The sequence below is a fragment of the Delphinus delphis genome, chromosome 4, assembly GCF_949987515.2.
Source record: "Delphinus delphis chromosome 4, mDelDel1.2, whole genome shotgun sequence".
Lineage (NCBI taxonomy): Eukaryota > Metazoa > Chordata > Mammalia > Artiodactyla > Delphinidae > Delphinus > Delphinus delphis.
The window spans coordinates 124,989,317-125,015,105 of record NC_082686.1 but is presented as its reverse complement, the minus strand read 5'-3'; the positions used below and the strand labels follow the sequence as shown (position 1 = coordinate 125,015,105).

Sequence of the window (25,789 nt, the reverse complement as noted above, 5' to 3'; positions counted from 1 at the left end):
TTAAATACAGAGAATATTTTACATTCATATAAGCAAAAAGAAGAAAATGTAAATCCCCTTATCAACCAGCTAGAGATATCTGCTATAAATATCTAGATGTAAATTCATTGAGATGTGTGTGTGTATATGGATGTATAGCATGTATTAATTTCAATTACTGACTTTGCAAGGACAAAACGTCATAATTTTTTATTGAACTTAATTTGTCTTAAACCTTCAGTTTGCCTAAAGGGAGGTAACTTAATTTAGTCACTTCCAGGTAGTTAAGTCATTTTAAGACTTAAAGTCAATTAAGTTCAGGTTTCGAATTCAGTCTCCTTTCTCTAACCCTCTAGGGGGCTTATGTTTGGACTTCATTCATCTTCTGTGGCCACCCACTGCTGGTATAACTCATCCCACCTCATCTTTAGGCACCAGCCTTCTGCTTCTGCTTGCTAGAATTGTGATCCTGGAGACCCACCAGAGACTCCAGTAGGATTTGCAGGACGGCCTTTGGGCCCCTTGACAGAACCACCTCATTAGCCTTTATTCCTTTCCTGCCCTGGCACACTTCTGATCTCTGAGGCTTTCTCTAAGATCTGCAGAATCTTCTCTTTCTGACTTACTTCACTCTGCATGACAGACTCTAGGTCCATCCACCTCACTACAAATAACTCAATTTCGTTTCTTTTTATGGCTGAGTAATATTCCATTGTATACATGTGCCCACATCTTCTTTATCCATTCATCTGTTGATGGACACTTAGGTTGCTTCCATGTCCTGGCTATTGTAGATAGAGCTGCAATGAACACTGTGCTACATGACTCTTTTTGAATTATGGTTTCCTCAGGGTATATGCCCAGTAGTGGGATTGCTGGGTTGTATGGTAGTTCTATTTGTAACAAATACCGTATGCTAACACATATATATGGAATCTAAGAAAAAAAAAAAAGTCATGAAGTACCTAGGGGTAAGACAGGAATAAAGACACAGACCTACTAGAGCATGGACTTGAGGATATGGGGAGAGGGAAGGGTAAGCTGGGACAAAGTGAGAGAGTGGCATGGACATGTATGCACTACCAAATGTAAAATAGATAACTAGTGGGAAGCAGCCGCATAGCACAGGGAGATCAGCTCGGTGCTTTGTGACCACCTAGAGGGGTGGGATAGGGAGGGTGGGAGGCAGGGAGACGCAAGAGGGAAGAGATATGGGAACATATGTATATATATATATAACTGATTCACTTTGTTATAAAGCAGAAGCTAACACACCACTGAAAAGCAATTATACTCCAATAAAGATGTTAAAAAAAAAAAAAAAGATCTGCAGAATCTTGAGGCTACTCTCTGGAAAATGAATCACAGTTTCCTTTTCTCGTAGGATCTCTAGGAACTTTGCTAAGCTACCATCCCTCGTTCTGTGGCAATTGGCCCAGGCATTCCAGGCCCTTTCCCTAAGATTCACTTAGAGATTTTCTCTGAACTCTCCTACGTCATTCCCCAAAATCCTCTTCCATTGAACTTTGTCTCTATCTCCTTTTGGGTGAATGAATTGAAAAAATAGCAGGTTCTTACAACATCATATATTCTTCCAGAATCTATTAGTTATGACATAAACTTGGAAGTTTTTGTATTGAAGCCAGAATTTTGGAAAGTCAGACTCTTAAGTTATTTTCTTTGCCAAGGGCTTCAAAATTCTAGTTTAGTTAACAAACTATTAAAGAACATTTTTTGAGACAATTGTGAAAATTGGACTATGAACTCATTATTAGAAGACATCAAGGATTGATGATTAATTTTGTTGGATGTGAGAATGGCCTTATGGTTATGTATGTGAAGGCCATTATAGGCAGGGTGGGTTGGGAAGTGACAGGAGTGGGAAGTAGGAGACAATATAAAAAGCCATACATGCCATTCTTTTGTGTTTTTTAAATTTTTTAATTTAATTTTATTATCTTTTATTTTTTTGGCCATGCCGTGAGGCATGTGGGATCTTAGTTCCCCGACCAGGGATAGAACATGTGCCCCCTGCGGTGGAAGCATGGAGTCTTAACCACTGGACCGCCAGGGAAGTCCCCATGCCATTCTTTTGATTGCATGCTCACAGCATCAAACAGGGGAATGACATGTTTAATTTGCATAAAGGGGGGTAGAGGATGAGAAAGCATGCTTATGACTAGTAGTTGGGTGGCTGGCTGGAGGAATTTTTTATTCCTTCCCCTCCCTCAGCTCCCATATCCAAATCCATCAGTAAACGCTTTTGGTCGTCTTAGCTTCATCACCTCCCCGTTCCAAGCTATCATCATCTCTTACCTGGACACAATCGTTTTCTAATTATCAACTAACCAGTTTCTCCATTTCTGTTCTTGTTCCCTATAATCCATTCTCACAGAGCTGACAGAGTGAATTTTTTAAAGCCTAATCTAGATTGTCATTCTGCTTAAAACATTTAATGGATTTCTATTGCATTGAACATAAAATACAAACTCTACCACAGACCATAAATTTCTATGTAATCTGGCCCTTATCTTCCTCACTATCCTCTTTGTGACACTCTCCTCCTTACACATCAGTCCAACACACAAGCCACTGTACAGTTCCCATTCTCTTTTTTCCAGTTACAAATGTTTATTTTTCAGAAAACATTTTCCCGTCTGAATTCGTAAGTGTTGTGACATTTTAATCAAACTAGTACAAATGGCACTTCTTTTTTAAAACTAAAAATAATAAAGAACAATTAAATGAAAGTATTCAAGTTTAAGTTCAGCTACTAGATCTGAGATGTAAAATAGTGACAATATGGACAAAAATGTTGACTTTAAATAACAAATTTTTACTTCATTCAATCCACATTCTTTAACCATGGGATAGTCATTATTCATAGGTTTCAAGTCTTGAAAGGGTCAGGTTTACCTGATAGGTATTGCCAGATTTGAAATTTATCTTTCAGTCTGACGAGCATAACTTCTTTATTAACTTTACACACAAAACATTTTCAATTTGGGCATTTTCTGGCATATTTTTCAAGAAATTATTTAGATCTGGCACATTCAAAATTGAACTATACTGCCATTTGCCTCATAATACTTACAAAAGAAAGGAAAATAACTAAAATAGGGCTTCCCTGGTGGTGCAGTGGTTAAGAATCCACCTGCCAATGCAGGGAACACGGGTTCGAGCCCTGGTCTGGGAAGATCCCACACGCCGCGGAGCAACTAAGCCCATGCGCCCCAACTACTGAGCCTGTGCTCTAGAGCCCGCGAACCACAACTACTGAAGCCCGCGCGCCTAGAGCCCGTGCTCCGCAACAAGAGAAGCCACCGCAATGAGAAGCCTGCAAACCGGAACGAAGAGTAGACCCTGCTCACTGCAGCTAGAGAGAGCCTGCACGCACCATCAAAGACCCAACGCAGCCAAAAATAAATAATTAATTTTAAAAATAACTAAAATAACTTGAAATGCCACTCCCTTCATTTTCCTTCTGTTTAGTGAGATGAAGTAATAAGTTGCTGAAAGTTTTATTTCTCATTCTACTGCAGCTTCATATTTACAGATCGAATAGTTTAAGATAGTGAACAAATGCCTCCTGAAAAACTCTTTCATTGACCATCTCTTACTCTGCTGACGGAAGTGTGAAATGGACCACTCTTTGAAGGGCAAGGGTCAATACTAATCACTTTCTCAAATACATTTCCTCTTTAATCCTGCACATCTCTTGACAGTTAACACCTAGCCCTAAGCACAGGTCAGGGCCACCACCAGCTTCTTACCTCGGTGCTGTTGCTGCACCAGGTATTACACAAGGCTCCCAAGGCGTAGAGACCAGCCCTGCCAACACCTTGGCTGGCAGCGGGACGAACTGGCCCACCCACTCAAAGCTGAATTCTCCTGTCTCCTCAGATTCTCAGAACCCGTCCACGGAATACTCGGGAGCGACTCCTACAGTTCCCCGAGGAAAACCAGCTTCTTCCCACCCTGCAGGGACAGCCACATGCCCTCAGGGGAGGCTGGGCCACTTCCAGCTGCCACCAACAAGGTTCTTGTGCTCTCATCACATTTTATGGCTTTCCTCTAGTAGAAATGAAAATTCCCCCCCCCCAAAAAGGTGGGGGTGGTGGGAGAGGGGGAGAGGGAGAGATGGAGAGATGGAGGGGGAACGCCATAAATCTAAATTGCGATTAAGCTCTCTGTACCCGGTGTGGCTCATTGATTCGCTCGTGGGGCTTAAAATGCATATTTTGAGGGCAACTACCCGGATTCACCGCAGATAAACGAAGGAAAGGAGCTTACGCAGTGGAAGACACTACTACATGTCCCATAAGATAAAGGGAAAATTAGAGGCAGGATGGTGGTAGGACCTGAAGAATGGGGCCGAGGCTTAGGGCCTGAGGGAAACAGCGGAAAGGAGAGGCGTCGCCCTTTCACTGAGTCGGGGAATCAAACAGAAACGTGTACACCCCGTGCACTGCAGGCGGGCTCCTCGAACCGCGTGGCTTTCCCTCGCCCCTGCCTTGGGGGTGGGGAAGAACCCGGATGGAACCGCCCCTGCAGCCGGGACCCCCTCCTCCCGTCTTTGAATCGCTGCGCGGGGCGGAGTTGCTCACCCTTCTGTGCTCTGCTTGGTTGGTCTCCGTAGGCTCCTCCTCGGGATTGGACGTTCCGGGTGCCAGTCACAAAGCGTCGCTGGCCTCTCACATTGCTGCTGGAAGGAGACGGCGTCGACGTCTGGCTCGGCTCGCTGCGTCTTACCTTGCCGAAGCGCGCTCTTGCTTCGGCCCTCGGAACCTGTGCCAGGCTTTTCGGGCCCGGGGCCTGGAAGGAGGCTTATCCAGGCGGCTCGAGAACGAAACCGGGCGCCTAAGTACCTCTCGTCATCCACTCAGCGCCATGTCCTGGATGTTCAAGAGGTGAAGAGGGTGAAGGGGGCGGAGGGGGTGGGGCGCCGAGGGTAACGGCGTGGCCGCGTCCCCAGATGAACCTGACCTTCCCCGCGTTTCCTTCGCGTTCCCCTTGCGAGCTGCGCAGCTGGCGTTCGTCCCGCTGGCGGCTCCTATAGCCGCGGGAGAAATAAATGCAGAGTCTCCGCGGGCGAGGGGAGGCTTCTCAGGCGAGTCTCTTGCCAGGGCCTTGGGGAAATCTCTGTCAAAGGCTGTACGGGGCCTGGGGCTCTAAGCTCCCCTCCTTAGCCGGGGTCTCTTCTCGCCCTGTGCTTTATTCCACAAAACACCCATGAGATACCCACTGTGCGCCGGGCATTGTGCTCGGCCGAAAGGGCCGGGTAAGACAGCCCCTGTCCCCAAGCACCTCACAATTGATGTGTATGCACAGACGTGCAAATACATATCTGCAGAGGAGCCAGAAGCAGGACGCATGACGTGCAAGTAGAACGCAGGGGAAATAGCTTCTCTCCGTTCTTAGCAAAGTAGAAGCTTCCTGGAAGTCTCCCGGCCGACTTCCTCTTACTTTTTGTCCAAATTGGTTTACATACCCGTTCCGGAAACAATTCTCCATCGGGGGGTTGAGGTTACCCTTAAACCAACGGGAGTCGGGGGCTTGAGGTCAGCTTCCCATGATGGCACCGTTAGGATACCTGAATAAAATAAGGGTTCTAGTCGAAGGGAATTAAAGTAGTGGTTGCTGGATGTATTATTTGTAAAGCTGTAAATGGCTTCGTGTAAAAAAGTTCAGTGTTTTCAAGTCTCTTCTAGCTCAAAATGTATTGAAATTTTGGTGTATAATTAGTTACAGACATCACATATATTTCAGTTTAAGTAGGTGGTGCAGACTAGGAAAGAGATTTGTGAACCCTTATTGGGGTTTTCACTTTGAATACCTCAGGGTAGAAGACACATTATTGAACAGGTAGGGTTTCTAGAAACGTCCGCCACTCCAATTCTTGCTTTAACCAGAGGAACGCGATTAATCTTTATACAGCACTTCCCACATAAGATTTAATCTGTTGAAGTAAAATGTGAGAAAACAATTGGCCTTTAAATATGGTATGGTCTTTGAGAAATATTTGGTTAAATATTGTATTGTTTTTCTGTGTGTGTGGTTTTTTTTTGTTATTGTTTTTTTTTTTTTTAATAGAGATCCTGTTTGGAAGTACTTGCAGACTGTCCAGTACGGAGTCCATGGAAATTTTCCACGCCTCTCATATCCAACTTTCTTTCCTCGTTTTGAATTCCAAGATATTATTCCTCCAGATGATTTCCTAACGAGCGATGAAGAGCTAGATTCAGTTTTATTTGGAACTTTGAGAGGTCATGTAGTTGGACTACGCTATTACACAGGAGTAGTGAGTATAACATTAGATATTAAGTTAAAGTGATATGATATGTTATTTACGTAGAAAATAAGGATTAGAAGGTGATATATGCAGTAAATATTTACTTTAAGTAATTGAAATATATCTGGGCAAGAGATAACAAATACCTAATTATTAATATACTTTATATCATGGTTATAATATACAAAGCATTGTTTCCTGTGTGGTCTCATTTGATCATTACAGTGTCTCTGAGGTAGATAGGACATTTGTTATCCCCTTATAGAAGTGAAGCTCAGGAAGGTTAAATGATTTGCTCAAAAAGCACACATACTATGTGGTACATTTGCAAAATGACTTCCAAGTCAGTCCATTGCTTTCTCCTCTCCTGTCCCTTAGCACATTTCTACACTTTAATATTTTTAATTTAGGAAGATCAGTTCATACTAGATAAGGGAATTGTCTATTTTTAGGTACTTTTTTTTCTTCCTGTGTTTATCTTTTTGTATCTCTATTCTCTGCATTGTGTGTGTGGGTGTGTGTGTGTGTGGGTGTGTGAGAGAGAGAGAAGAGAACAGAGACAAAGATAGAGAAAGCAGTTGTCTTTGTCATGGTTGTCTAGTATGCCTCTGTGTTATCTGGATGATATATCTCTAACTTGATTTTTTTAATTATGAAAAATTTCAGACATGCATAAAAGAAGAATAATACAGTAAACTTCCATATACCCATGATCCAGGTTCAGTAGTTAACAAGTTTTTTGCAGATTAGCTTCATCACTTTTTCTCTTTTTCTTGGGTATTAAATATTCCAGCTATATCACTTTACAACATTTAAGTGTGTATCTCTAAAAAAATTCAGGCATTTTCTTACATCGTTGTACTTAACAAAATTGATAATAATTCTCTATTACATCCTATAACTAATACATAATCAGTTTTCTTAATTGTTTAAAAATGCCTTTTTATTGTTAATTTGTTTGAATCAGGATCAAAACAAGTTAATAATAGTACCTTTGGTTGTTATGTAAGTCACCTCCCTGCTCTTTGTTTCATGTCATTGATTTATTGCAGAAACTGCATATATTGTTCTATGGAAAGTTGGATTTACCAGTTCTTCCATTCCCCCATATTTTTCTTATGGCGAAGCTTCTCAGATCATTTTTTGGTTGTCTGAAGTATATTTTGTGGGAGATTCCTTGGGAAAGAATTGTCTAGTGTTTTATTCTCTCATATTTTCTTTGTAATATTAGAGCTTCTCAGGTCATTTTATGGTTGTCTGAAGTGTGTTGTCTAGGAGATTCCTTAGGAAGGAACAATATTTCCTGAGTTTTGTTGTTTGTACTTGTGGTACTTATATGCTTCAAGGACAATTTGGTTGAATATAAAATCCTTGACCCATATTTTCTCTCCATAGTATCTTGGTGTTGTATAACATGTTGCTGGTTAAAATTCTGATGCCAATATGATTTCTCTCCCATGTAGATCAATTGGAATTATTTTGCTTGGATAACTAAAGGATATTTTTCTTTATCTTGAAAGTCCAAAAGTTTCATTAGGCAGTGTCTTAGTGTTGACTGTTCTGTAACTTCATTTTCTTCTATTTCAGAAAACTTTAATTATGGTTTTTTGTTTGTTTGTTTGTTTGTTTTTTGCGGTATGCAGGCCTCTCACTGTTGTGGCCTCTCCTGTTGCGGAGCACAGGCTCCGGACGCGCAGGCTCAGTGGCCATGGCTCACGGGCCCAGCCGCTCCGCGGCATGTGGGATCTTCCCGGACCGGGGCACGAACCCGTGTCCCCTGCATTGGCAGGTGGACTCTCAACCACTGCGCCACCAGGGAAGCCCTAATTATGGTTTTAAATGTTTGTTTTGTTTCAGAGCTTGTTTTTCTTCAAAGGACTCCATTCTGTTCTCTCGGTATTACATCTCCTCTGCGTATACGTATGCCATATGTAAATGCCTGTTCCTCTGAAATCCTTTTTATCATATTTTTTTACTTTTCTGTTTTTCATCATTTATTTCCCTTACCATGTTTTTTACAAGATCTGTTCACTTTTGTGTTCTTTCTACTTTATTCTTTAATTCTGAAATAGTTTTTCTTTTCTAATTTTTTCCTGAAATCTGTCAGTTCTCAGTTCATATATCCATCTGTTCTCTAGCTCTCATATTCATTTCGGAACGTTCCTATTTTGGATTTGTGAAATATTTTCAAAATGTAACATGGTTTTTAAATTATTTTAAACCATTGTGAAATATTAGATCATGCTTGTTATTGATCTTAGAACTATCACTATTTGTTGATCTTAGAATAATTTCTGTGACACTGGTAAGCTAATACAAATGTGATGAGCTGATTAAAACTAATCGTTAATTTTTTTATTTTACAAAATGTATATTATTTATTTTATAAGTAATACACATTTATTATTTTAAAATGGCTAAAAGAAAAAGTATCAACTCTGCCTGAATCCAGAATTACAACTTATGTTGTTATGTCCTCCACGCTTTACTCTGAGAAAATATACATGTGACTTTAAATCATATTATGTATTAATAAAAATGAGGATCAGGGCTTCCCTGGTGGCGCAGTGGTTGAGAGTCCGCCTGCCGATGCAGGGGACGCGGGTTCGAGCCCCGGTCCGGGAGGATCCCACATGCCGCGGAGTGGCTGGGCCCATGAGCCATGGCCGCTGAGCCTGTGCGTCTGGGGCCTGTGCTCCGCAGCGGGAGAGGCCACAGCAGTGAGAGGCCTGCGTACCGCAAAAAAAAAAAAAAAAAAAAAAAAAATGAGGATCATATTATGTCTACTATAGTAATCACCTTTTCTAAAGTAAAATATTAGGAATATCTTTTCATGTCAATACAGATCTTTATTGTACTTTTTCTTGTTGATGTTTTCGAGTTCATAACTGACAGAAATCTTGTAATAAAAATTGAGGTATTTATCTTTGCGTGCTTTTTTTATTTTCAACTTTTTTCTGCTTTATTGAGATGTGATTTATATATATATATATTTGTAAATGCAAGCATTTGAAGTGTATGATTCTAAGAGTTTTAACAAAGATATATACCTGATCATCACCACCCCATCAACATATAGATCATTTCCATTACCTCTGAAGTTCTCTTGTATTCTGTTGCAGTCCTTCATCCCTGCCTCTGCCTGAAGAACCACCAGACTGATTTCTATCACTGTAGTTTAGCTTATTCTAGAGTTTCATATACTTTTTCTTTTGGCTGCGCCACGCGGCATGCAGAAATGTGAGACCTTAGTTCCCTGACTAGGGATCGAACCCGTACCTTCTGTGGTGGAAGCACGGAGTCCTAAGCACTGGACTGCCAGGGAATTCCCTAGAGCTTCATATACATTGAATCATATAGTGTGTACTTTTTAAGTCTGGCTTCATTCAAACTCACCATAATTCAGATACGTCTTGAGTCAATTTTGGCAATTCATATTTTTAAAGAAAAGCATCCATTTATATTTTCAAACTTATTGCCACGGAGTTTGCATAGTAGTCATATACATGTAAAACTGTTTTAACTGTGTTTATGGTTGTATTCCTCTTTTCATTGTTTGTGTTATGTATTTGTGTCTATTATTTTTTATTCATTAGCCTTGATAGAGATTTATCTGTTTCATCTTTTCAAGTAATCTTTCTTGGATTTTTTTATGATTATCATTTCTTTTTTTTAAATTTTTAAATTTTTTTATACAGCAGTTTCTTATTAGTCATCAGTTTTATACACATCAGTGTATACTTGTCAATCCCAATCGCCCAATTCAGCACACTACCATCCCCACACCCCTGCGGCTTTCCCACCTTGGTGTCCATACGTTTGTTCTCTACATCTGTGTCTCAACTTCTGCCCTGTAAACCGGTTCATCTGTACCATTTTTCTAGATTCCACATACATGTGTTAATATACAATATTTGTTTTTCTCATTCTGACTTACTTCACTCTGTATGACAGTCTCTAGATCCATCCACATCTCAAAAAATGACTCAGTTTTTTTTCCTTTTTATGGCTGAGTAATATTCCATTGTATATATGTACCACATCTTCTTTATCCATTCGTCTGTCATTGGGCATTTAGGTTGCTTCCATGACCTGGCTATTGTAAATAGTGCTGCAATGAACATTGGGGTGCATGTGTCTTTCTGAATTATGGTTTTCTCTGGGTATATGCCCAGTAGTGGGATTGCTGGATCATATGGTAATTCTATTTTTACTTTTTAAGGAACCTCCATACTGTTCTCCATAGTGGCTGTATCAATTTATATTTCCACCAGCAGTGCAAGAGGGTTCCCTTTTCTCCACACCCTCTCCAGCATTTGTTTGTAGATTTTCTTATGAAGCCCATTCTAACTGGTGTGAAGTGATACCTCATTGAAGTTTTGATTTGCATTTCTCTAATAATTAGTGATGTTGAGCAGCTTTTCCTGTGCTTCTTGGCCATGTGTATGTCTTCTTTGGAGAAATGTCTATTAAGGTCTTCTGCACATTTTTGGATTGGGTTGTTTGTTTCTTTAATATTGAGCTGCATGAGTTGTTTATACATTTTGGAGATTAAACCTTTGTCCGTAGATTCCTTTGCAAATATTTTCTCCCATTCTGAGGGTTGTCTTTTTGTCTTGTTTATGGTTTCCTTTGCTTTGCAAAAGCTTTTAAGTTTCATTAGGTCCCATTTGTTTATTTTTCTTTTTATTTCTATTACTCTAGGAGGTGGATCAAAAAAGATCTTGTTGTGATTTATGTCAAAGAGTGTTCTTCCTATGTGTTCCTCTAAGAGTTTTATAGTGTCCAGTCTTACATTTAGGTCTCTAACCCATTTTGACTTTATTTTTGTGTATGGTGTTAGGGAGTGTTCTAATTTCATTCTTTTACATGCAGCTGTGCAGTTTTCCGAGCACCACTTATTGAAGAGACTGTCTTTTCTCCATTGTATATCCTTGCCTCCTTTGTCATAGATTAGTTGACCATAGGTGCGTGGGTTTATCTCTGGGCTTTCTATCTTGTTCCATTGATCTATGTTCTGTTTTTGTGCCAGTACCATATTGTCTTGATTACTGTAGCTTTGTAGTATAGTCTGAAGTCAGGGAGTCTGATTCCTCCAGCTCGGTTTTTTCCCTCAAGACTGCTTTGGCTATTTGGGGTCTTTTGTGCCTCCATACAAATTTTAAGATTTTTTGTTCTAGTTCCATAAAAAATGCCATTGGTAATTTGATAGGGATTGCATTGAATCTGTAGATTGCTTTCGGTAGTAGAGTCATTTTCACAATATTGATTCTTCCAATCCAAGAACATGGTATATCTCTCCATCTGTTGGTATTATCTTTAATTTCTTTCATCACTGTCTTATAGTTTTCTGCATACAGGTCTTTTGTCTCCCTAGGTAGGTTTATGCCTAGTTATTTTATTCTTTTTGTTGCATTGGTAAATGGGAGTATTTCCTTAATGTCTCTTTCAGATTTTTCATCATTAGTGTATAGGAATGCAAGAGATTTCTGTGCATTAATCTTGTATCCTGCAATTTTACCAAATTCATTGATTAACTCTAGTAGTTTTCTGGTGGCATTTTTAGGATTCTCTATGTATAGTAACATGACATCTGCAAACAGAGACAGTTTTACTTCTTCTTTTCCAATTTGTATTCCTTTTATTTCTTTTTCTTCTCTGATTGCTGTGGCTAGGACTTCCAAAACTATGTTGAATGGTAGTGGTGAGAGTGGACATCCTTGTCTTGTTCCTGATCTTAGAGGAAATGCTTTCAATTTTTCACCATTGAGAATGATGTTTGCTGTGGGTTTGTCGTATATGGCCTTTATTATGTTGAGGTAGGTTCCCTCTATGCCCACTTTCTGTAGAGTTTTTATCATAAATGGGTGTTGAATTTTTTAGAAGCTTTTTCTGCATCTATTGAGATGACCATATGGTTTTTATTCTTCAATTTGTTAATATGGTGTATCACATTGATTTCCTTACATTGAAGAATCCTTGCATCCTTGGGATAAATCCCACTTTATCATGGTGTATGATCCTTTTAATGTGTTGTTGGATTTTGTTTGGTAGTATTTTGTTGAGGACTTTTGCATCTATATTCATGAGTGATACTGGTCTGTAATTTTCTTTTTTTGCAATATCTTTGTCTGGTTTTGGTATCAGGGTGATGGTGGCCTCATGGAATGAGTTTGGGAGTGTTCCTTCCTCTGCAGTTCTTTGGAAGAGTTTGAGAAGGATGGGTGTTTGCTCTTTAAATATTTGATAGAATTCACCTGTGAAGGCATCTGGTCCTGGACTTTTGTTTGTTGGAAGATTTTTAATGACAGTTTCAATTTCATTACTTGTGATTGGTCTGTTCATATTTTCTATATCTTCCTGGTTCAGTCTTGGAAGTTTATACCTTTCTAAGAACTTGTCCATTTCTTCCAGGTTGTCCAATTTATTGGCATAGAGTTGCTTGTAGTAGTCTCTTAGGATGGTTTGTATTTCTGTGGTGCCTGTTGTAACTCCTCCTTTTTCATTTCTAATTTTATTGATTTGAGTCCTCTCCCTCTTTTGCTTGATGAGTCTGGCTAATGGTTTATCAATTTTGTTTATCCTCAGAGAACCAGCTTTTAGTTTTATTGATCTTTGCTATTGTTTTCTTTGTTTCTATTTCATTTACTTCTGCTCTGATCTTTATGATTTCTTTCCTTCTGCTAACTTTGGGTTTTGTTTGTTCTTCTTTCTCTAGTTCCTTTAGGTGTAAGGTTATATTGTATATTTGAGATTTTTCTTGTTTCTTGAGGTAGGCTTGTATAGCTATAAATTTCCCTCTCAGAACTGCTTTTGCTGATCCCATAGGTTTTGTTTGTTTGTTTTTTGCGGTACGCAGGCCTCTCACTGTTGTGGCCTCTCCTGTTGCGGAGCACAGGCTCTGGACGTGCAGACCTGGCAGCCATGGCTCACAGGCCCAGCCGCTCTGCCATCCCATAGTTTTTGGATCTTCGTGTTTTCACTGTCATTTGTCTCTATGTATTTTTTGATTTCCTCTTTGATTTCTTCAGTAATCTCTTGGTTATTTAGTAATGTATTGTTTAGCCTCCATGTGTTTGTGTTTTTTACGGTTTTTTCCCCGTAATTGATTTCTAATCTCATAGCGTTTTCGTCAGAAAAGGTGCTTGATATGATTTCAGTTTTCTTAAATTTACTGAGGCTTGCTTTGTGACCCAAGATGTGATCTATCCTGGAGAATATTCCATACGCACTTGAGAAGTAAGTGTAATCTGCTGTTTTTCGATGGAACGTCCTATAAATATCAATTAAATCTATCTGGTCTGTTGTATCATTTAAAGCTTGTGTTTCCTTATCTATTTTCATTTTGGATGATCTGTCCATTGGTGTAAGTGAGGTGTTGAAGTCCCCCACTATTATTGTGTTACTGTCGATTTCCTCTTTTATAGCTCTTAGCAGTTGCCTTATGTATTGAGGTGCTCCTATGTTGCCTGCATATGTATTTATAATTGTTATATCTTCTTCTTGGATTGATCCCTTGATCATTATGTAGTGTCCTTCCTTGTCTCTTATAACATTCTTTATTTTAAAGTCTATTTGATATAAGTATTGCTACTCCAGCTTTCTTTTGATTTCCATTTGCATGGAATATCTTTTTCCATCTCCATCCCCTCACGTTCATTCTGTATGTGTCCCTAGGTCTGAAGTGGGTCTCTTGTAGACAGCATATATATGGGTCTTGTTTTTGTATCCTTTCAGCAAGCCTGAATGTCTTTTGGTTGGAACATTTAATACATTCACATTTAAGGTAATTATTGATATGTATGTTCCTATTACCATTTTCTTAATTGTTTTGGGTTTGTTTTTATAGGTCCTTTTCTTCTCTTGTGTTTCCCGCTTAGAGAAGTTCCTTTAGCGTTTGTTGTAGAGCTGGTTTGGTGGTGCTGAATTCTCGTAGCTTTTGCCTGTCTGTAAAGCTTTTGGTTCCTCATCGAATCTGAATGAGATCCTTGCCAGGTAGAGTAATCTTGGTTGTAGGTTCTTCCCTTTTATCACTTTAAGTATATCATGCCACTTCCTTCTGGCTTGTAGAGTTTCTGCTGAGAAATCAGCTGTTAACCTTATGGGAGTTCTCTTTTATGTTATTTGTCATTTTTCCCTTACTGCTTTCAATAATTTTTCTTTGTCTTTAATTTTTGCCAATTTAATTACTCTGTGTGTCAGCGTGTTTCTCCTTGGGTTTATCCTGTATGTGACTCGCTGTGCTTCCTGGACTTGGGTGGCTATTTCCTTTCCCATGTTAGGGAAGTTTTTGACTATAATCTCTTCCGATATTTTCTCTGGTCCTTTCTCTCTCTCTTCTCCTTCTGGGACCCCTATAATGCGAATGTTGTTGCGTTTAATGTTGTCCCAGAGGTCTCTTAGTCTGTCTTCGTTTGTTTCCATTCTTTTTTCTTTAGTCTATTCCGCAGCAGTGAATTCCACCATTCTGTCTTCCAGGTCACTTATCCATTCTTCTGCCTCAGTTATCCTGCTCTTGATTCCTTCTAGTGTAGTTTTCATTTATTTTATTGTTCATCTCTGTTTTTTTGTTCTTTAATTCTTCTATATCTTTGTTAAACATTTCTTGCATCTTTTCGATCTTTGCCTCCATTCTTTTTCCGAGGTCCTGGATCATCTTCACTATCATTATTCTGAATTCCTCTTCTGGAAGGTTGCCTATCTCCACTTCATTTAGTTGTTTTTCTGGGGTTTTATCTTGTTCCTTCATCTGGTACATAGCCCTCTGCCTTTTCATCTTTCTGTGAATGTGGTTTTTGTTCCACAGGCTGCAGGATTGTAGTTCTTCTTGCTTCTGCTGTCTGCCCTCTGGTGGATGAGGCTATCTAACGGGCTTGATGAGAGGGACTGGTGGTGGGTAGAGCTGACTGTTGCTTTGGTGGGCAGAGCTCAGTAGAACTTTAATCCACTTGACTGTTGATGGGTGGGCTGGGTTCCCTCCCTGTTGGTTGTTTGGCCTGGGGCAACCCAACACTGGACCCTACCTGGGCTATTTGGTGGGGCTAATGGTGGACTCCGGAGGGCTCACGCCAAGGAGTACTAACCAAAACTTCTGCTGCCAGTGTCCTTGTCCCCACGGTGAGCCACAGCCACCCCCCGCCTCTGCAGGAGACCCTCCAGCACTAGCAGGTATGTCTGGTTCAGTCTCCTATGGGGTCACTGCTTCTTCCCCTGGGTCCCGATGTGCACACTACTTTGTGCCCTCCAAGAGTGGAGTCTCTGTTTCCCCCTGTCCTGTCGAAGTCCTGTAATTAAATCCCACTATGGTTCAAATTCTGATTCTCTGAGAATTCCTCTTCCCATTGCTGGACCCCAGGTTGGGAAGCCTGATGGGGGCTCAGTGCCTTCACTGCAGTGGGTGGACTTCTGTGGAATAAGTGTTCTCCAGTCTGTGAGTCACCCACCCAGCAGTATGGGATTTGACTTTACTGTGATTGCACCCCTCCTACAATCTCATTTTGGCTCCTCCTTTGTCTTTGGATGTGGGGTATCTTTTTTTGGTGAGTTCCAGTGTCTTCCTGTCGATGATTGCCCAGCAGCTAGTTGTGATTCTGGTGTTCTCATAAGAGGGAGTGAGAGCACATCCTTCTACTCTGCCATCTTGGTTCCTCCCGGCACAACAGTCTATCATCTTGCTTTGGTCATTGATTTCTCTTTTACATTCTGTTATCCTATTTTCCTTAGGTCCATTTTATTTTATTTTATTTTTACATTCTTGATTCGAACACTTAATTTTAATGTTAATAATAAAATATTTTAATCTCTTAAACGTTCTTCAAAGTACGACATTGGCTGTATCACCTAAGATTTGTTATATAATATTGGCATTATTAATTTTTAACTTTTTAAAAATGTTTTCAATTTGCTTATGTTTACATTTTTTATGTCTTGACCCATCAAAATCTTTATTTTATAATAAAGTAGATTATTTCTTTTCCATTCTATTCTAAAAGTATTGTTATAATTAGTCCTATTTCTGTCTTCTTGTTGTCATCTTAATCTTGTTTTACTAATATATCCTTTTTTGTCATGTGCTTGGATCATGTTTTCTTTGTTTTTATAGTCTCAACGTTTTGCCCTACTTTTTTTGGTTATATATTTTCTGGAATTTGCATATCTGGTTTAACGAAGATCATGCTATAAGCAGTGGCAATGGGGAGGTGGTCTGGTAGAGAACAGAGCTATGCCTCACAGAATATCTTCAAAGAGGAATTATTAGAGAGAATTATTAGAGAGGAATATTTGTCTGATAATCTGGTTGGTCAGGCTGTAGTCTCTTGAGTCAGTAAACAGATGCTGGGAGAGGTTTAAAGCAGGTTTCCTGTGTATTTTTCAGGAAGTTAAAAAATTTAGGTAATTCACGTATCATAAAATTTATCATTTGTAAGTGTACAATTCAGTGGTTTTTAGATATTCACAAGGTTGTAAAACCATCTGCACTGTCTGATTCCAAAACATTTTCATCATTCCCAAAACCCTGTACCCATTAGTAATCACTCCATATTACTCTCTCCCCTTAGCCCATGGCATCCATCAATTTATGTTCTGTTTCTATGGATTTACTTAACTCTAGACATTTCATGTAAATGGAATCATAGAATATGTGGCCCTTGGGTCTGGCCTTCATTTCCGCCTTCTTTTGTGTTAAATCTTTTGTGTTAAATATTTCCTAGTGTACCATAGTAGTTCCCTGGTTGTTTCTTTATTATATATTTTGAGTTGTTTTCTTAGTAGTTGCCCTTGGGAATTACTAACATCTTAATTCATAAGAATCTAGTTTGGATCTATGGCAACTTAATTTCAATTGTTTATAAAAACCTTGCTTTGAGATAGTTCTGTTGTCTTCCTTCCTACTTCTTTATGCTGTTTTCATACAGATTAATTCTCTATATACATCATATGTTCATCAATACAGGTTTATAATGATTATGTCCTTTTAAATCAGATAGGAGGGAAAAGTTACAACTAAAAAATTTTATACTGTCTTTTATATTTACCTGTGTAAATTACCTTTACCTGTGCTTTTTATTTCTTCATGTAGATTCAAGTTACTGTCTAGTGCCTTTGATTTCAGCCTGAAGGTCTTCTTTTAATATTTCTTGTAGGGTAGGTCAGCTAGTGATGGATTCTGTCAGTTTTTGTTTATCTGGGAGCTTCTTAATTTCTTCTTTATTTTTGAAGGATAGTTTTGTCAGATATAGAATTCTTGGTCGAATTTTTTTCTTTTAGCACTTCGAGAAGTTATCCCACTGTATTCTGGTCTCCATGGTTTCTGGTGAAAAATCAGATGTTAATCTTATTGAGGATCCCCTGTATGTAATGAGTTGTTTCTCTCAGTTGCTTTCAGTGTTCTTTCCACAGTTTGATTTTGATGTGTCTGGGTTTGAATGTCTTTGAGTTTTTTTTACTTGGAGTTTGTTGAGCTGCTTTTTTTTTTTTTTTTTTTTTGCGGTACGCAGGCCTCTCACTGTTGTGGCCTCTCCCGTTGCGGAGCACAACCTCCGGATGTGCAGGCCCAGCGGCCATGGCTCACGGGCCCAGCCACTCCATGGCACGTGGGATCCTCCCAGACCGGGGCACGAACTCATGTCCTCTACATCAGCAGGTGGACTCTCAACCACTGTGCCACCAGGGAAGCCCTGTTGAGCTTCTTAAATACGTAGATTAATGTTTTTTCATCAAATTTGGGAAGTTTTTAGCTATTATTTCTTCAAATATTCTCTCTACCTCTTTTTCTCCTCTCCTTCTGAGACTCTCATCATGTGTGTGTTGGTATGCTTGCTGTTATCCCACAGGATCTGTTCATCTTTCATCATTCTTTTTTCTTTCTGTTCCTCAAACTATAACTGTTCCTCAGACGTTATAGTCTCAGTTGACCTGCCAACAACTTCATTGATTCTTTCTTCTGCCTGCTCATATCTGATGTTTGAGCCTCTCTAGTGAATCTTAGACTTTAGTTAACTACGTACATTTTGACTCCAGAATTTCTATTTGGCAAGACATACTTCTCATGCTTTCCTTTAGTTCTGCAGACATGGTTTGCTTTAGATCTTTGAACATATTTAAAATTAAAACTTAAGTTTTTTTCTAGTAGGTCAAGCATCTGTGCTTCCTTATGGGTAGATGATTGATAGCTGTTTTCCTTTGTGTGAGCTCTACTTTCTTGTTTCTTTGCATGTCTCTCTTGTTGTTGTTGAAAAGTAGACGTTTTAAATAATATAGCAACTCTAAATCATATGATCCTGTAATCCCACTCCTGGGCATATATCCAGAGAAAACTGTAATTCAAAAAGATCTATGCACACCAATGTTCATTGCAGCACTATTTACAGTAGCCAAGACATGGACACAACCTAAGTGTCCATCAACAGATGGATGGATAAAGATGTGGTATATCTATACAATGGAATATTACTCAGCCATAGAAGAGAATGAGATAATGCCCTTTGCAGCAACATGGATGGACCTAAAGATTATCATAATAAGTGAAGTAAGCCAGACAGAGAAAGATAAATATCGTATGATATCACTTATATGTGGACCCTAAAAAAATTAATACAAATGAACTTATTTATAAAACAGAAATAGATCCACAGACATAGAAAACAAACTTATGGTTACCAAAGGGAGAATGGGGGGATGGATAAATTAGGAGTTTGGGATAAAATATACACACTACTATATAACCAAGAAGGACCTACTGTATAGAACAGGAAACTATATGCAATATTCTGTAATAGCCTATAAGTGAAAAGAATCTGAAAAAGAATAGATTTTATATATATCTATAAATTATATGTGTATATATGTATATGTGTATGTACTTATATACATGTATAACTGAATCACTGTGCTGTACACCTGAAACTAACAATAGTATAAATCAACTATAGTTCAACTAAAAATACCTATATGTGATGATGAATGTGAGCTTAAAAAAAAATAATTTGGCAGCTCTAGAAATCAGATTCTTCCTTCTCCCCTGGATTGGTTGTTGCTGATTTTGGTTATTGTTGTTTGTTTAGTAACTTTTGCTAAATTAACCCTGTGAAAGTCTTTGTTGTGTCTGGCCACTGATATCTGTATTTGGTTGACATAATTGATGTCATCATAATTGAGCTGCCTTTTTTTTTTTTTTTTTTTTTTGCGGTACGCGGGCCTCTCACTGTTGTGGCCTCTCCCGTTGCGGAGCACAGGCTCCGGACGCGCAGGCTCAGCGGCCATGGCTCACGGGCCCAGCCGCTCCGCGGCATGTGGGATCTTCCCGGACCGGGGCACGAACCCGTGTCCCCTGCATCGGCAGGCGGACTCTCAACCACTGCGCCACCAGGGAAGCCCACCCTCAGGCAATTTTTAATTAAGTGGAATCAGATAATGGCATGAGTTGAAGGCTGGATGTATTTTCTTGTTCCAGTTCCATTCTCTCTTATAATTAATGCCTTTTAACCCTTTGAGATTCTGGAGAATTTAGGCTTAGGAGCCGGCCTGCCTGGATTCAGATCTAGCTCTGCTACTTATTAATTTTATGACCTTGGGCAAGTTACTTAACTTTTCTGTGCTTTAGTGTCTTCATCTGTAAAATGGAGATAATGATAACACCTACCAAAAGGGTTGTGACAGTTTTAAAAGTCAGTCTTTGTAATGTACTTAGAACAATGTGTGGCCCATAGTAGGCACTCAAGAGATTACCTGTTTTCGAAGTTATAATGTTGAATAATTTTAGATAATGTGCATCTGTTAGTTTTGATTGTATTTTTTATATATCAAGGATTTGTTAACTTCCAATGAATATAAATTAGGAAAATATTGTAAAAGAATTATTATAAAATATGTTAATATTTCTATAGAAATATGAGTCCAAGAAAATGTGCATTTCTTACATGTGTTATTCAGTAAGCATTAAAAAATGAATGGAAATCCCAGATAAAGTATGATGAAGAAAGGTATCATTATATGTTTATTATTTATAATAATATCTGTTTATTATCTTTATTAGGTTAATAATAATGAAATGGTTGCATTGCAACGAGAACCCGATAACCCTTATGATAAGAATGCAATTAAAGTAAACAATGTGAATGGAAATCAGGTCGGCCATATAAAGAAAGATCTTGCAGCTGCCTTGGCCTATATCATGGACAACAAATTGGCTCAAGTTGAAGGGTAATGCACTTTTGGAGTTCAGTTTTAATAATTGTGAGTTGTAGTGATCTTTGAATGTAAGGGTATGTAAAGTTGCCCTGACAACTTTTGTTGCTATACCTTTAGTATGCATTCAATAAATGTTTTAATTCTTCTTTCATCTGCCTGCACTACCCTAGCCATCAAATAGCTGTTCCCTCACTTTCCTGGTAAATTATTACCATGGAGAAAAATAGACTTTGGTTCAAATATTAGAAAGTCCACACCATCTTTTAAGAAAAAAGCTTTTTAAAAAGCCTTTTAGTGCATTGATTTGAGAAGTTTGGAAGTGTTTGTTTAAATCAGGTTGTAAGCTGATAGCCTGTGATCAGGTGTACATGAGTTTGGTTTTGCCTACACAGTGTTTAATTTTTTTTTTCAGTTATTTCCGATATTCGAATATCTGGACATTCTACATTTTATGCATATTAATTTTTCCCTAATTATAGAAAATTATTTATAAATATTTCTCTTGATAAATGGAAGATCTGGTAATGCAGGATACTTATTTCCACATGACGTCATTTGATTGGAGATAAGTAGCAGCTGTTGTATTATCTAGGCATATACCTTCTTAGTTCTACCTGTTCCTTTTTTAAATCTCCCAGTCTCTTTGGTTACATTTTCTCTTTTATGCGTTTGTGTCTGTGACCTCAATTTTAGTATATTAGTATATTAGATATATTTAGGATATTAAAAGGTGAGTTTGGAAGATAAATATTTAGCAGTGTCTTCTCACTTGTTTACTTGTTTTCTCCTTCCTCAGTTCATCAAGTTTTTCAGATATTGAGAGTAAACTTTCAGTGAATCCTGGATCAGAAATAGTTCTTGGAAATCCTTCCCCATGCTCCCAGAATGGGTTGCTGCACTCAGTGGTTCTGTTAGTGGAAGCTCTGCCTTCTGAATTAAACTTGCTATTTTACCTATCTTATGATCTTGGTAATAGGCTAACTACGCATTTAAACACTTTTACCTCACCTGAGTTTCTTCTGGCATTCTGGTCCTAAAAACTGCCTTTTCTTCTCGTTATTGTTGGTCCTAGCCCGTGTCCGTTTTCTTCCTAGTCTGCTCAGTTAGTTCCTTTCTGTTGTGCTTGCATGCAGAATTTGAATGTGGCAGTTATTTAACAAGATTTTTAATGAGACTTAAATGTAAAAAAATAACACTTCTAATTTCTCTTTTTTTTTTCTTTCTTAATTATAATAGGGTAGTTCCTTTTGGTGCAAACAATGCTTTTACCATGCCTTTGCATATGACTTTTTGGGGAAAAGAAGAAAATAGAAAAGCAGTTTTAGATCAGTTGAAGAAACATGGATTTAAATTGGGTCCTGCACCAAAAAGTAAGTTCAGGGTTTAACCTACTATTATTGTGATATTGTTAAGATGCTGGAATTGTAAAACATTTATTCTCTTAAGTAATACCTTGAATTTGGGTGGCTAAATTAATTAGTGCTGAAGGCTCCAAGTTCTTTTGTTAGGAATCTTTTTAAGGAAATCCTTGAATTTTTTTTCTCTTTATTTTGAAATAACTATAGATTCATAGGAGGTTGCACACATACACAGAAAAATGTGCAAGGAGGTCCCTCCCCTAATTTCCCCCAGTGATAATATCTGGAAATCTCTGATTTTAAACATTCTCTTTAATAAGTTACAGACAATAAGAATCTCCTAATAGAGAATGAAAAAGTATTATTTGTTTTTCAAAAGTTTGTTTAAATAATGTGGAATTCTTCTAATTATTTTTTGAATAACCTAGCAGATTTAGTTTTAAAATTTTTAAAACACATATTAAGGGAATTTTTAATTCAGCTTATTAGACAAGCTTTAAAAGCTATTTACTAAAAGATAATTTATTTCATTTGGTGATTTTATTCTTTTCATTTTGTAAATTACAGCTTTAGGATTCAGTTTGGAAAGTGGTTGGGGCTCTGGAAGAGCGGGACCAAGCTATAGTATGCCAGTTCATGCTGCAGTACAGATTACAACTGAACAGGTGCACTTCTCTTTTATTTCGTAACTAAAAGTGAAGAGTGAAATTTAAATGCTGAAGGTTGATGTTTAAAAATATAAGATAAATATGCATCTGTTAGTATTAGTGATATTTATATTGTTATGGAACATGTAGAATAAATAAAATATATTGCAAATATTTATGTAGAAAGAAAGCAGTGATAAGGAATATGTCCACATACATGCATTCATATATACATTGAAACACACACATTGCTGTATACACCTGTGATGTTTTACTCTGTTTTGATGTTTTTGTATTATTTGAAATTTTTAAAATAGCCATAATTTTTAAAAAGTTGAAGCTTGAAACTTAACTCCTTTCAGGAAGGTTGCAAATGCAGTGCTAAAAAAACTAGTTCTGAATCTCTGGCCTTAGTCTATTTCTAACTTTGTCTGCTTTGTGATCCAGGATACTGTTATGCTGGGTTAGTTTGGGGAAAAAAGGTTATAAAGTAAATTAATGCAGATCAATCTACCAATTACATCAAAATTTTTTTTGTCTCTACTCATCAGTGTTATTAGTCTTTTTATATTCTAATTGTAGTTACTGTACTTTCCCTGCTCATTGTTAGAAGGGCTTGAGCCTGTGTCTGTCATTCTTTTTTTTTTTTTAATTAATTTATTTTATTTTTGGCTGCGTTGGGTCTTCATTGTTGCACGCAGGCTTGCTCTAGTTGAGGCAGGCAGGGGCTACTCTTCCATGCGATGCGCAGGCTTCTCATTGCAGTGGCTTCCCTTTGTTGTGGAGCATGGGCTCAGTAGTCGTGGTTCGCGGGCTCTAGAGCAGTCTTAGTATCTGTGGCGCAAAGGCCCAGCTGCTCCGTGGCATGTGGTATCCTCCCGGACCAGGGCTTGAACCCATGTCTCCTGCATTGGCAGGCAGATTCTTAACAACTGCGCCACCAGGGAAGCTCTTGAGCTTGTGTCTGGTGGGTAAACCCCAGATTACCTCTCCTCACTTTTTAGATTTGGCCTGATTTCTTCTGGGCTGTTGCTATGTATTTATTTGCTAATTTACAAAACTAATTATAATATATATATGTTACTGTATGATTGGACTAGATCAGTTTAAAGAACCAACTAAAGATTAGCATAAGATTGAAATTATCCTAATATTTTGTAGCACATAGCAAATTTCTGATTGCAGTAATAATCAATGAAATGTCCGAAAAAGTCAAATACACTTGGTAGGATCTGCCAAAATGGTTTGAATACAGCTAATAGAATCACAGAATTTCAATGGCAGAAGGAACCTTAGAGACACTCTAAATCTAGTTCATCCCGTTTCTTTTGTGGTAATAAGATACAGGGCCATATAGATTAAGTGTCTTGCCCAAAGTTATATAAAGGTTTTTTTGTGACAGAGTTGTGACTGAAACCCAGGACTTAAAACTCTATCCTGTATTCTTTCGACTGTAACAGTTACCTAAAGGATCTATTTATTCTGCCATTATTGAGCAGCGTAGTATCTCAAAGAATTAATTTATTTTATGTACCTTTTGGTATTTGACTCTTTTAGTTAATTAAATGACTTGAAATCTCTGAATTAAGTGCAATTATTGTTTGAATTGGTTTGTTTCATAATGTTTCTTATTGCTGTTTGTTGTAGCTTAAGACAGAGTTCGACAAATTGTTTGAAGATTTAAAGGAAGATGATAAAACTCAGGAAATGGAACCAGCTGAGGTACTGAGCCAGTATTTTCTATTTAAAAGTATTTGGAATTTAAAAATACGGTATTAATCTATACATTTTTCATCACAAGATCAACTTTTCTAGATTCTGCATGGGGTAAAAGAAAGGGCTTATTGTATTTCTATTTATAACGTTTCTTTTATTTATAGGCTGTTGAAACACCGTTGCTTCCACATCAAAAACAAGCTCTAGCTTGGATGGTTTCACGGGAAAACAGTAAAGAACTTCCACCATTCTGGGAACAGCGAAATGACTTGTACTATAACACAATAACAAATTTTTCTGAAAAGGACCGACCAGAAAATGTTCATGGAGGAATTTTAGCTGATGATATGGGTTTGGTAATTATATTTTTCCTTGAGTTAATAATGTTTTATTTTGTAACTAAGATTTTATATGAAGTAATTTTGAAGTAGATAGAGATGGGAATATGTTGGTGCCAGTTTGGGACTCGATATCACTGTGAGTGTAGAACATAATTTTTCCTGTGGTTTTCACTTAAAATAATGCTGAGCTTTTTTTTTTTTTTCTTTTGGCTTGTTTGCCTAAGGTACAATTAAAATAATTGGCAGTAATGATATAAACATGTGTTTTTCAATTTTCTTTTGAAATTCAGGGTAGCTTATCTTTCATGGGTTTTCTTAGAGAAAAGATATGATTCCTTACACCAGCAGTTTTTATACTTTTTGGTCTCAGCAGCTCTTTATGTTCTTAAAAATTATTGAGGATCCCAAAGAGTGTCTGTCTTTGTGGGTTATCTCTATTACTATATCTATATAATATTTATGGTACTAGATATTAAAATTTTTTATTATTTTAAAAATAACAGTTAAAAAACTCATTATGTGTTAACAGAAATAGCATATTTTTCAATGAAATGTACTCCAAGACAAAAGCAATTTTGATGAGAAGACTGGCACTGTTTTACATTTTTGCAAGTCTCTTTAATGTTTGGCCTAATAATTGACAGCTGAATTCTCATATCTGTTCTTTCATTCATTCTGTGTGATACGTTGTTTTTGTTGAAGAATACAAAGAAAATTAGTCCTCATGCAGATATGTATTTGAAAGGGAGTATTTTAAAAGACTTTTTAAGATAACTAGATTTTCTTTGCTACAAGAAGATTAAGCAAATATTAGTTTATTAAAGGTTAATAATTATAATGTGGAACTTTTTTGTTTTTTGGCTGCACCATGCGGGATCTTAGCTCCCCGACTGGGGATCAAACCAGTGCTCCCTGCATTGGGAACACAGAGTCGTAACCCCTGGACTGCCAGGAAAGTTCCTATAGTGTGGAACTTAAAAAATCATATCAATGAACTTTTTATACTTTGTTTCATTAATATCCATTGGTGTAGCTTGCACGTTGAATGGATATTTTACCCATGCATGGTTTTTAGCATTAGGTGTTGCTCATTTGGAATATATTGGTTCACTGAGTTACACAGATCTGCCAAATGTTGATGCATTTCATTATACAATGCAAAAACATTTACATTCATTGATACTACTGCTGATCTTGTTAGAAAGGCATTTACATTTGGGAAGCTTTTCTACTCATAGTGTTGGATGCAAGTTTTCTAACATAATT

At 37.8% G+C, this 25,789-nt stretch overlaps 1 protein-coding gene across 2 annotated transcripts in view; it reads left to right on the top strand.

Annotated features, from left to right (window-relative positions):
- Positions 1-4,689: 4,689 nt before the first annotated feature.
- Positions 4,690-25,789, top strand: part of HLTF (helicase like transcription factor) — a 59,818-nt gene continuing 38,718 nt past the window's right edge. For both annotated transcript variants that reach the window (XM_060011394.1, XM_060011393.1), the window contains exons 1-7: positions 4,690-4,889; positions 6,073-6,280; positions 20,307-20,473; positions 21,698-21,831; positions 22,387-22,484; positions 24,114-24,188; positions 24,347-24,538. In XM_060011394.1, coding sequence (XP_059867377.1) covers positions 4,870-4,889; positions 6,073-6,280; positions 20,307-20,473; positions 21,698-21,831; positions 22,387-22,484; positions 24,114-24,188; positions 24,347-24,538 — 894 coding nt within the window. In that variant the 5' untranslated portion in view covers positions 4,690-4,869. The remainder of the gene's footprint in view (positions 4,890-6,072; positions 6,281-20,306; positions 20,474-21,697; positions 21,832-22,386; positions 22,485-24,113; positions 24,189-24,346; positions 24,539-25,789) is intronic.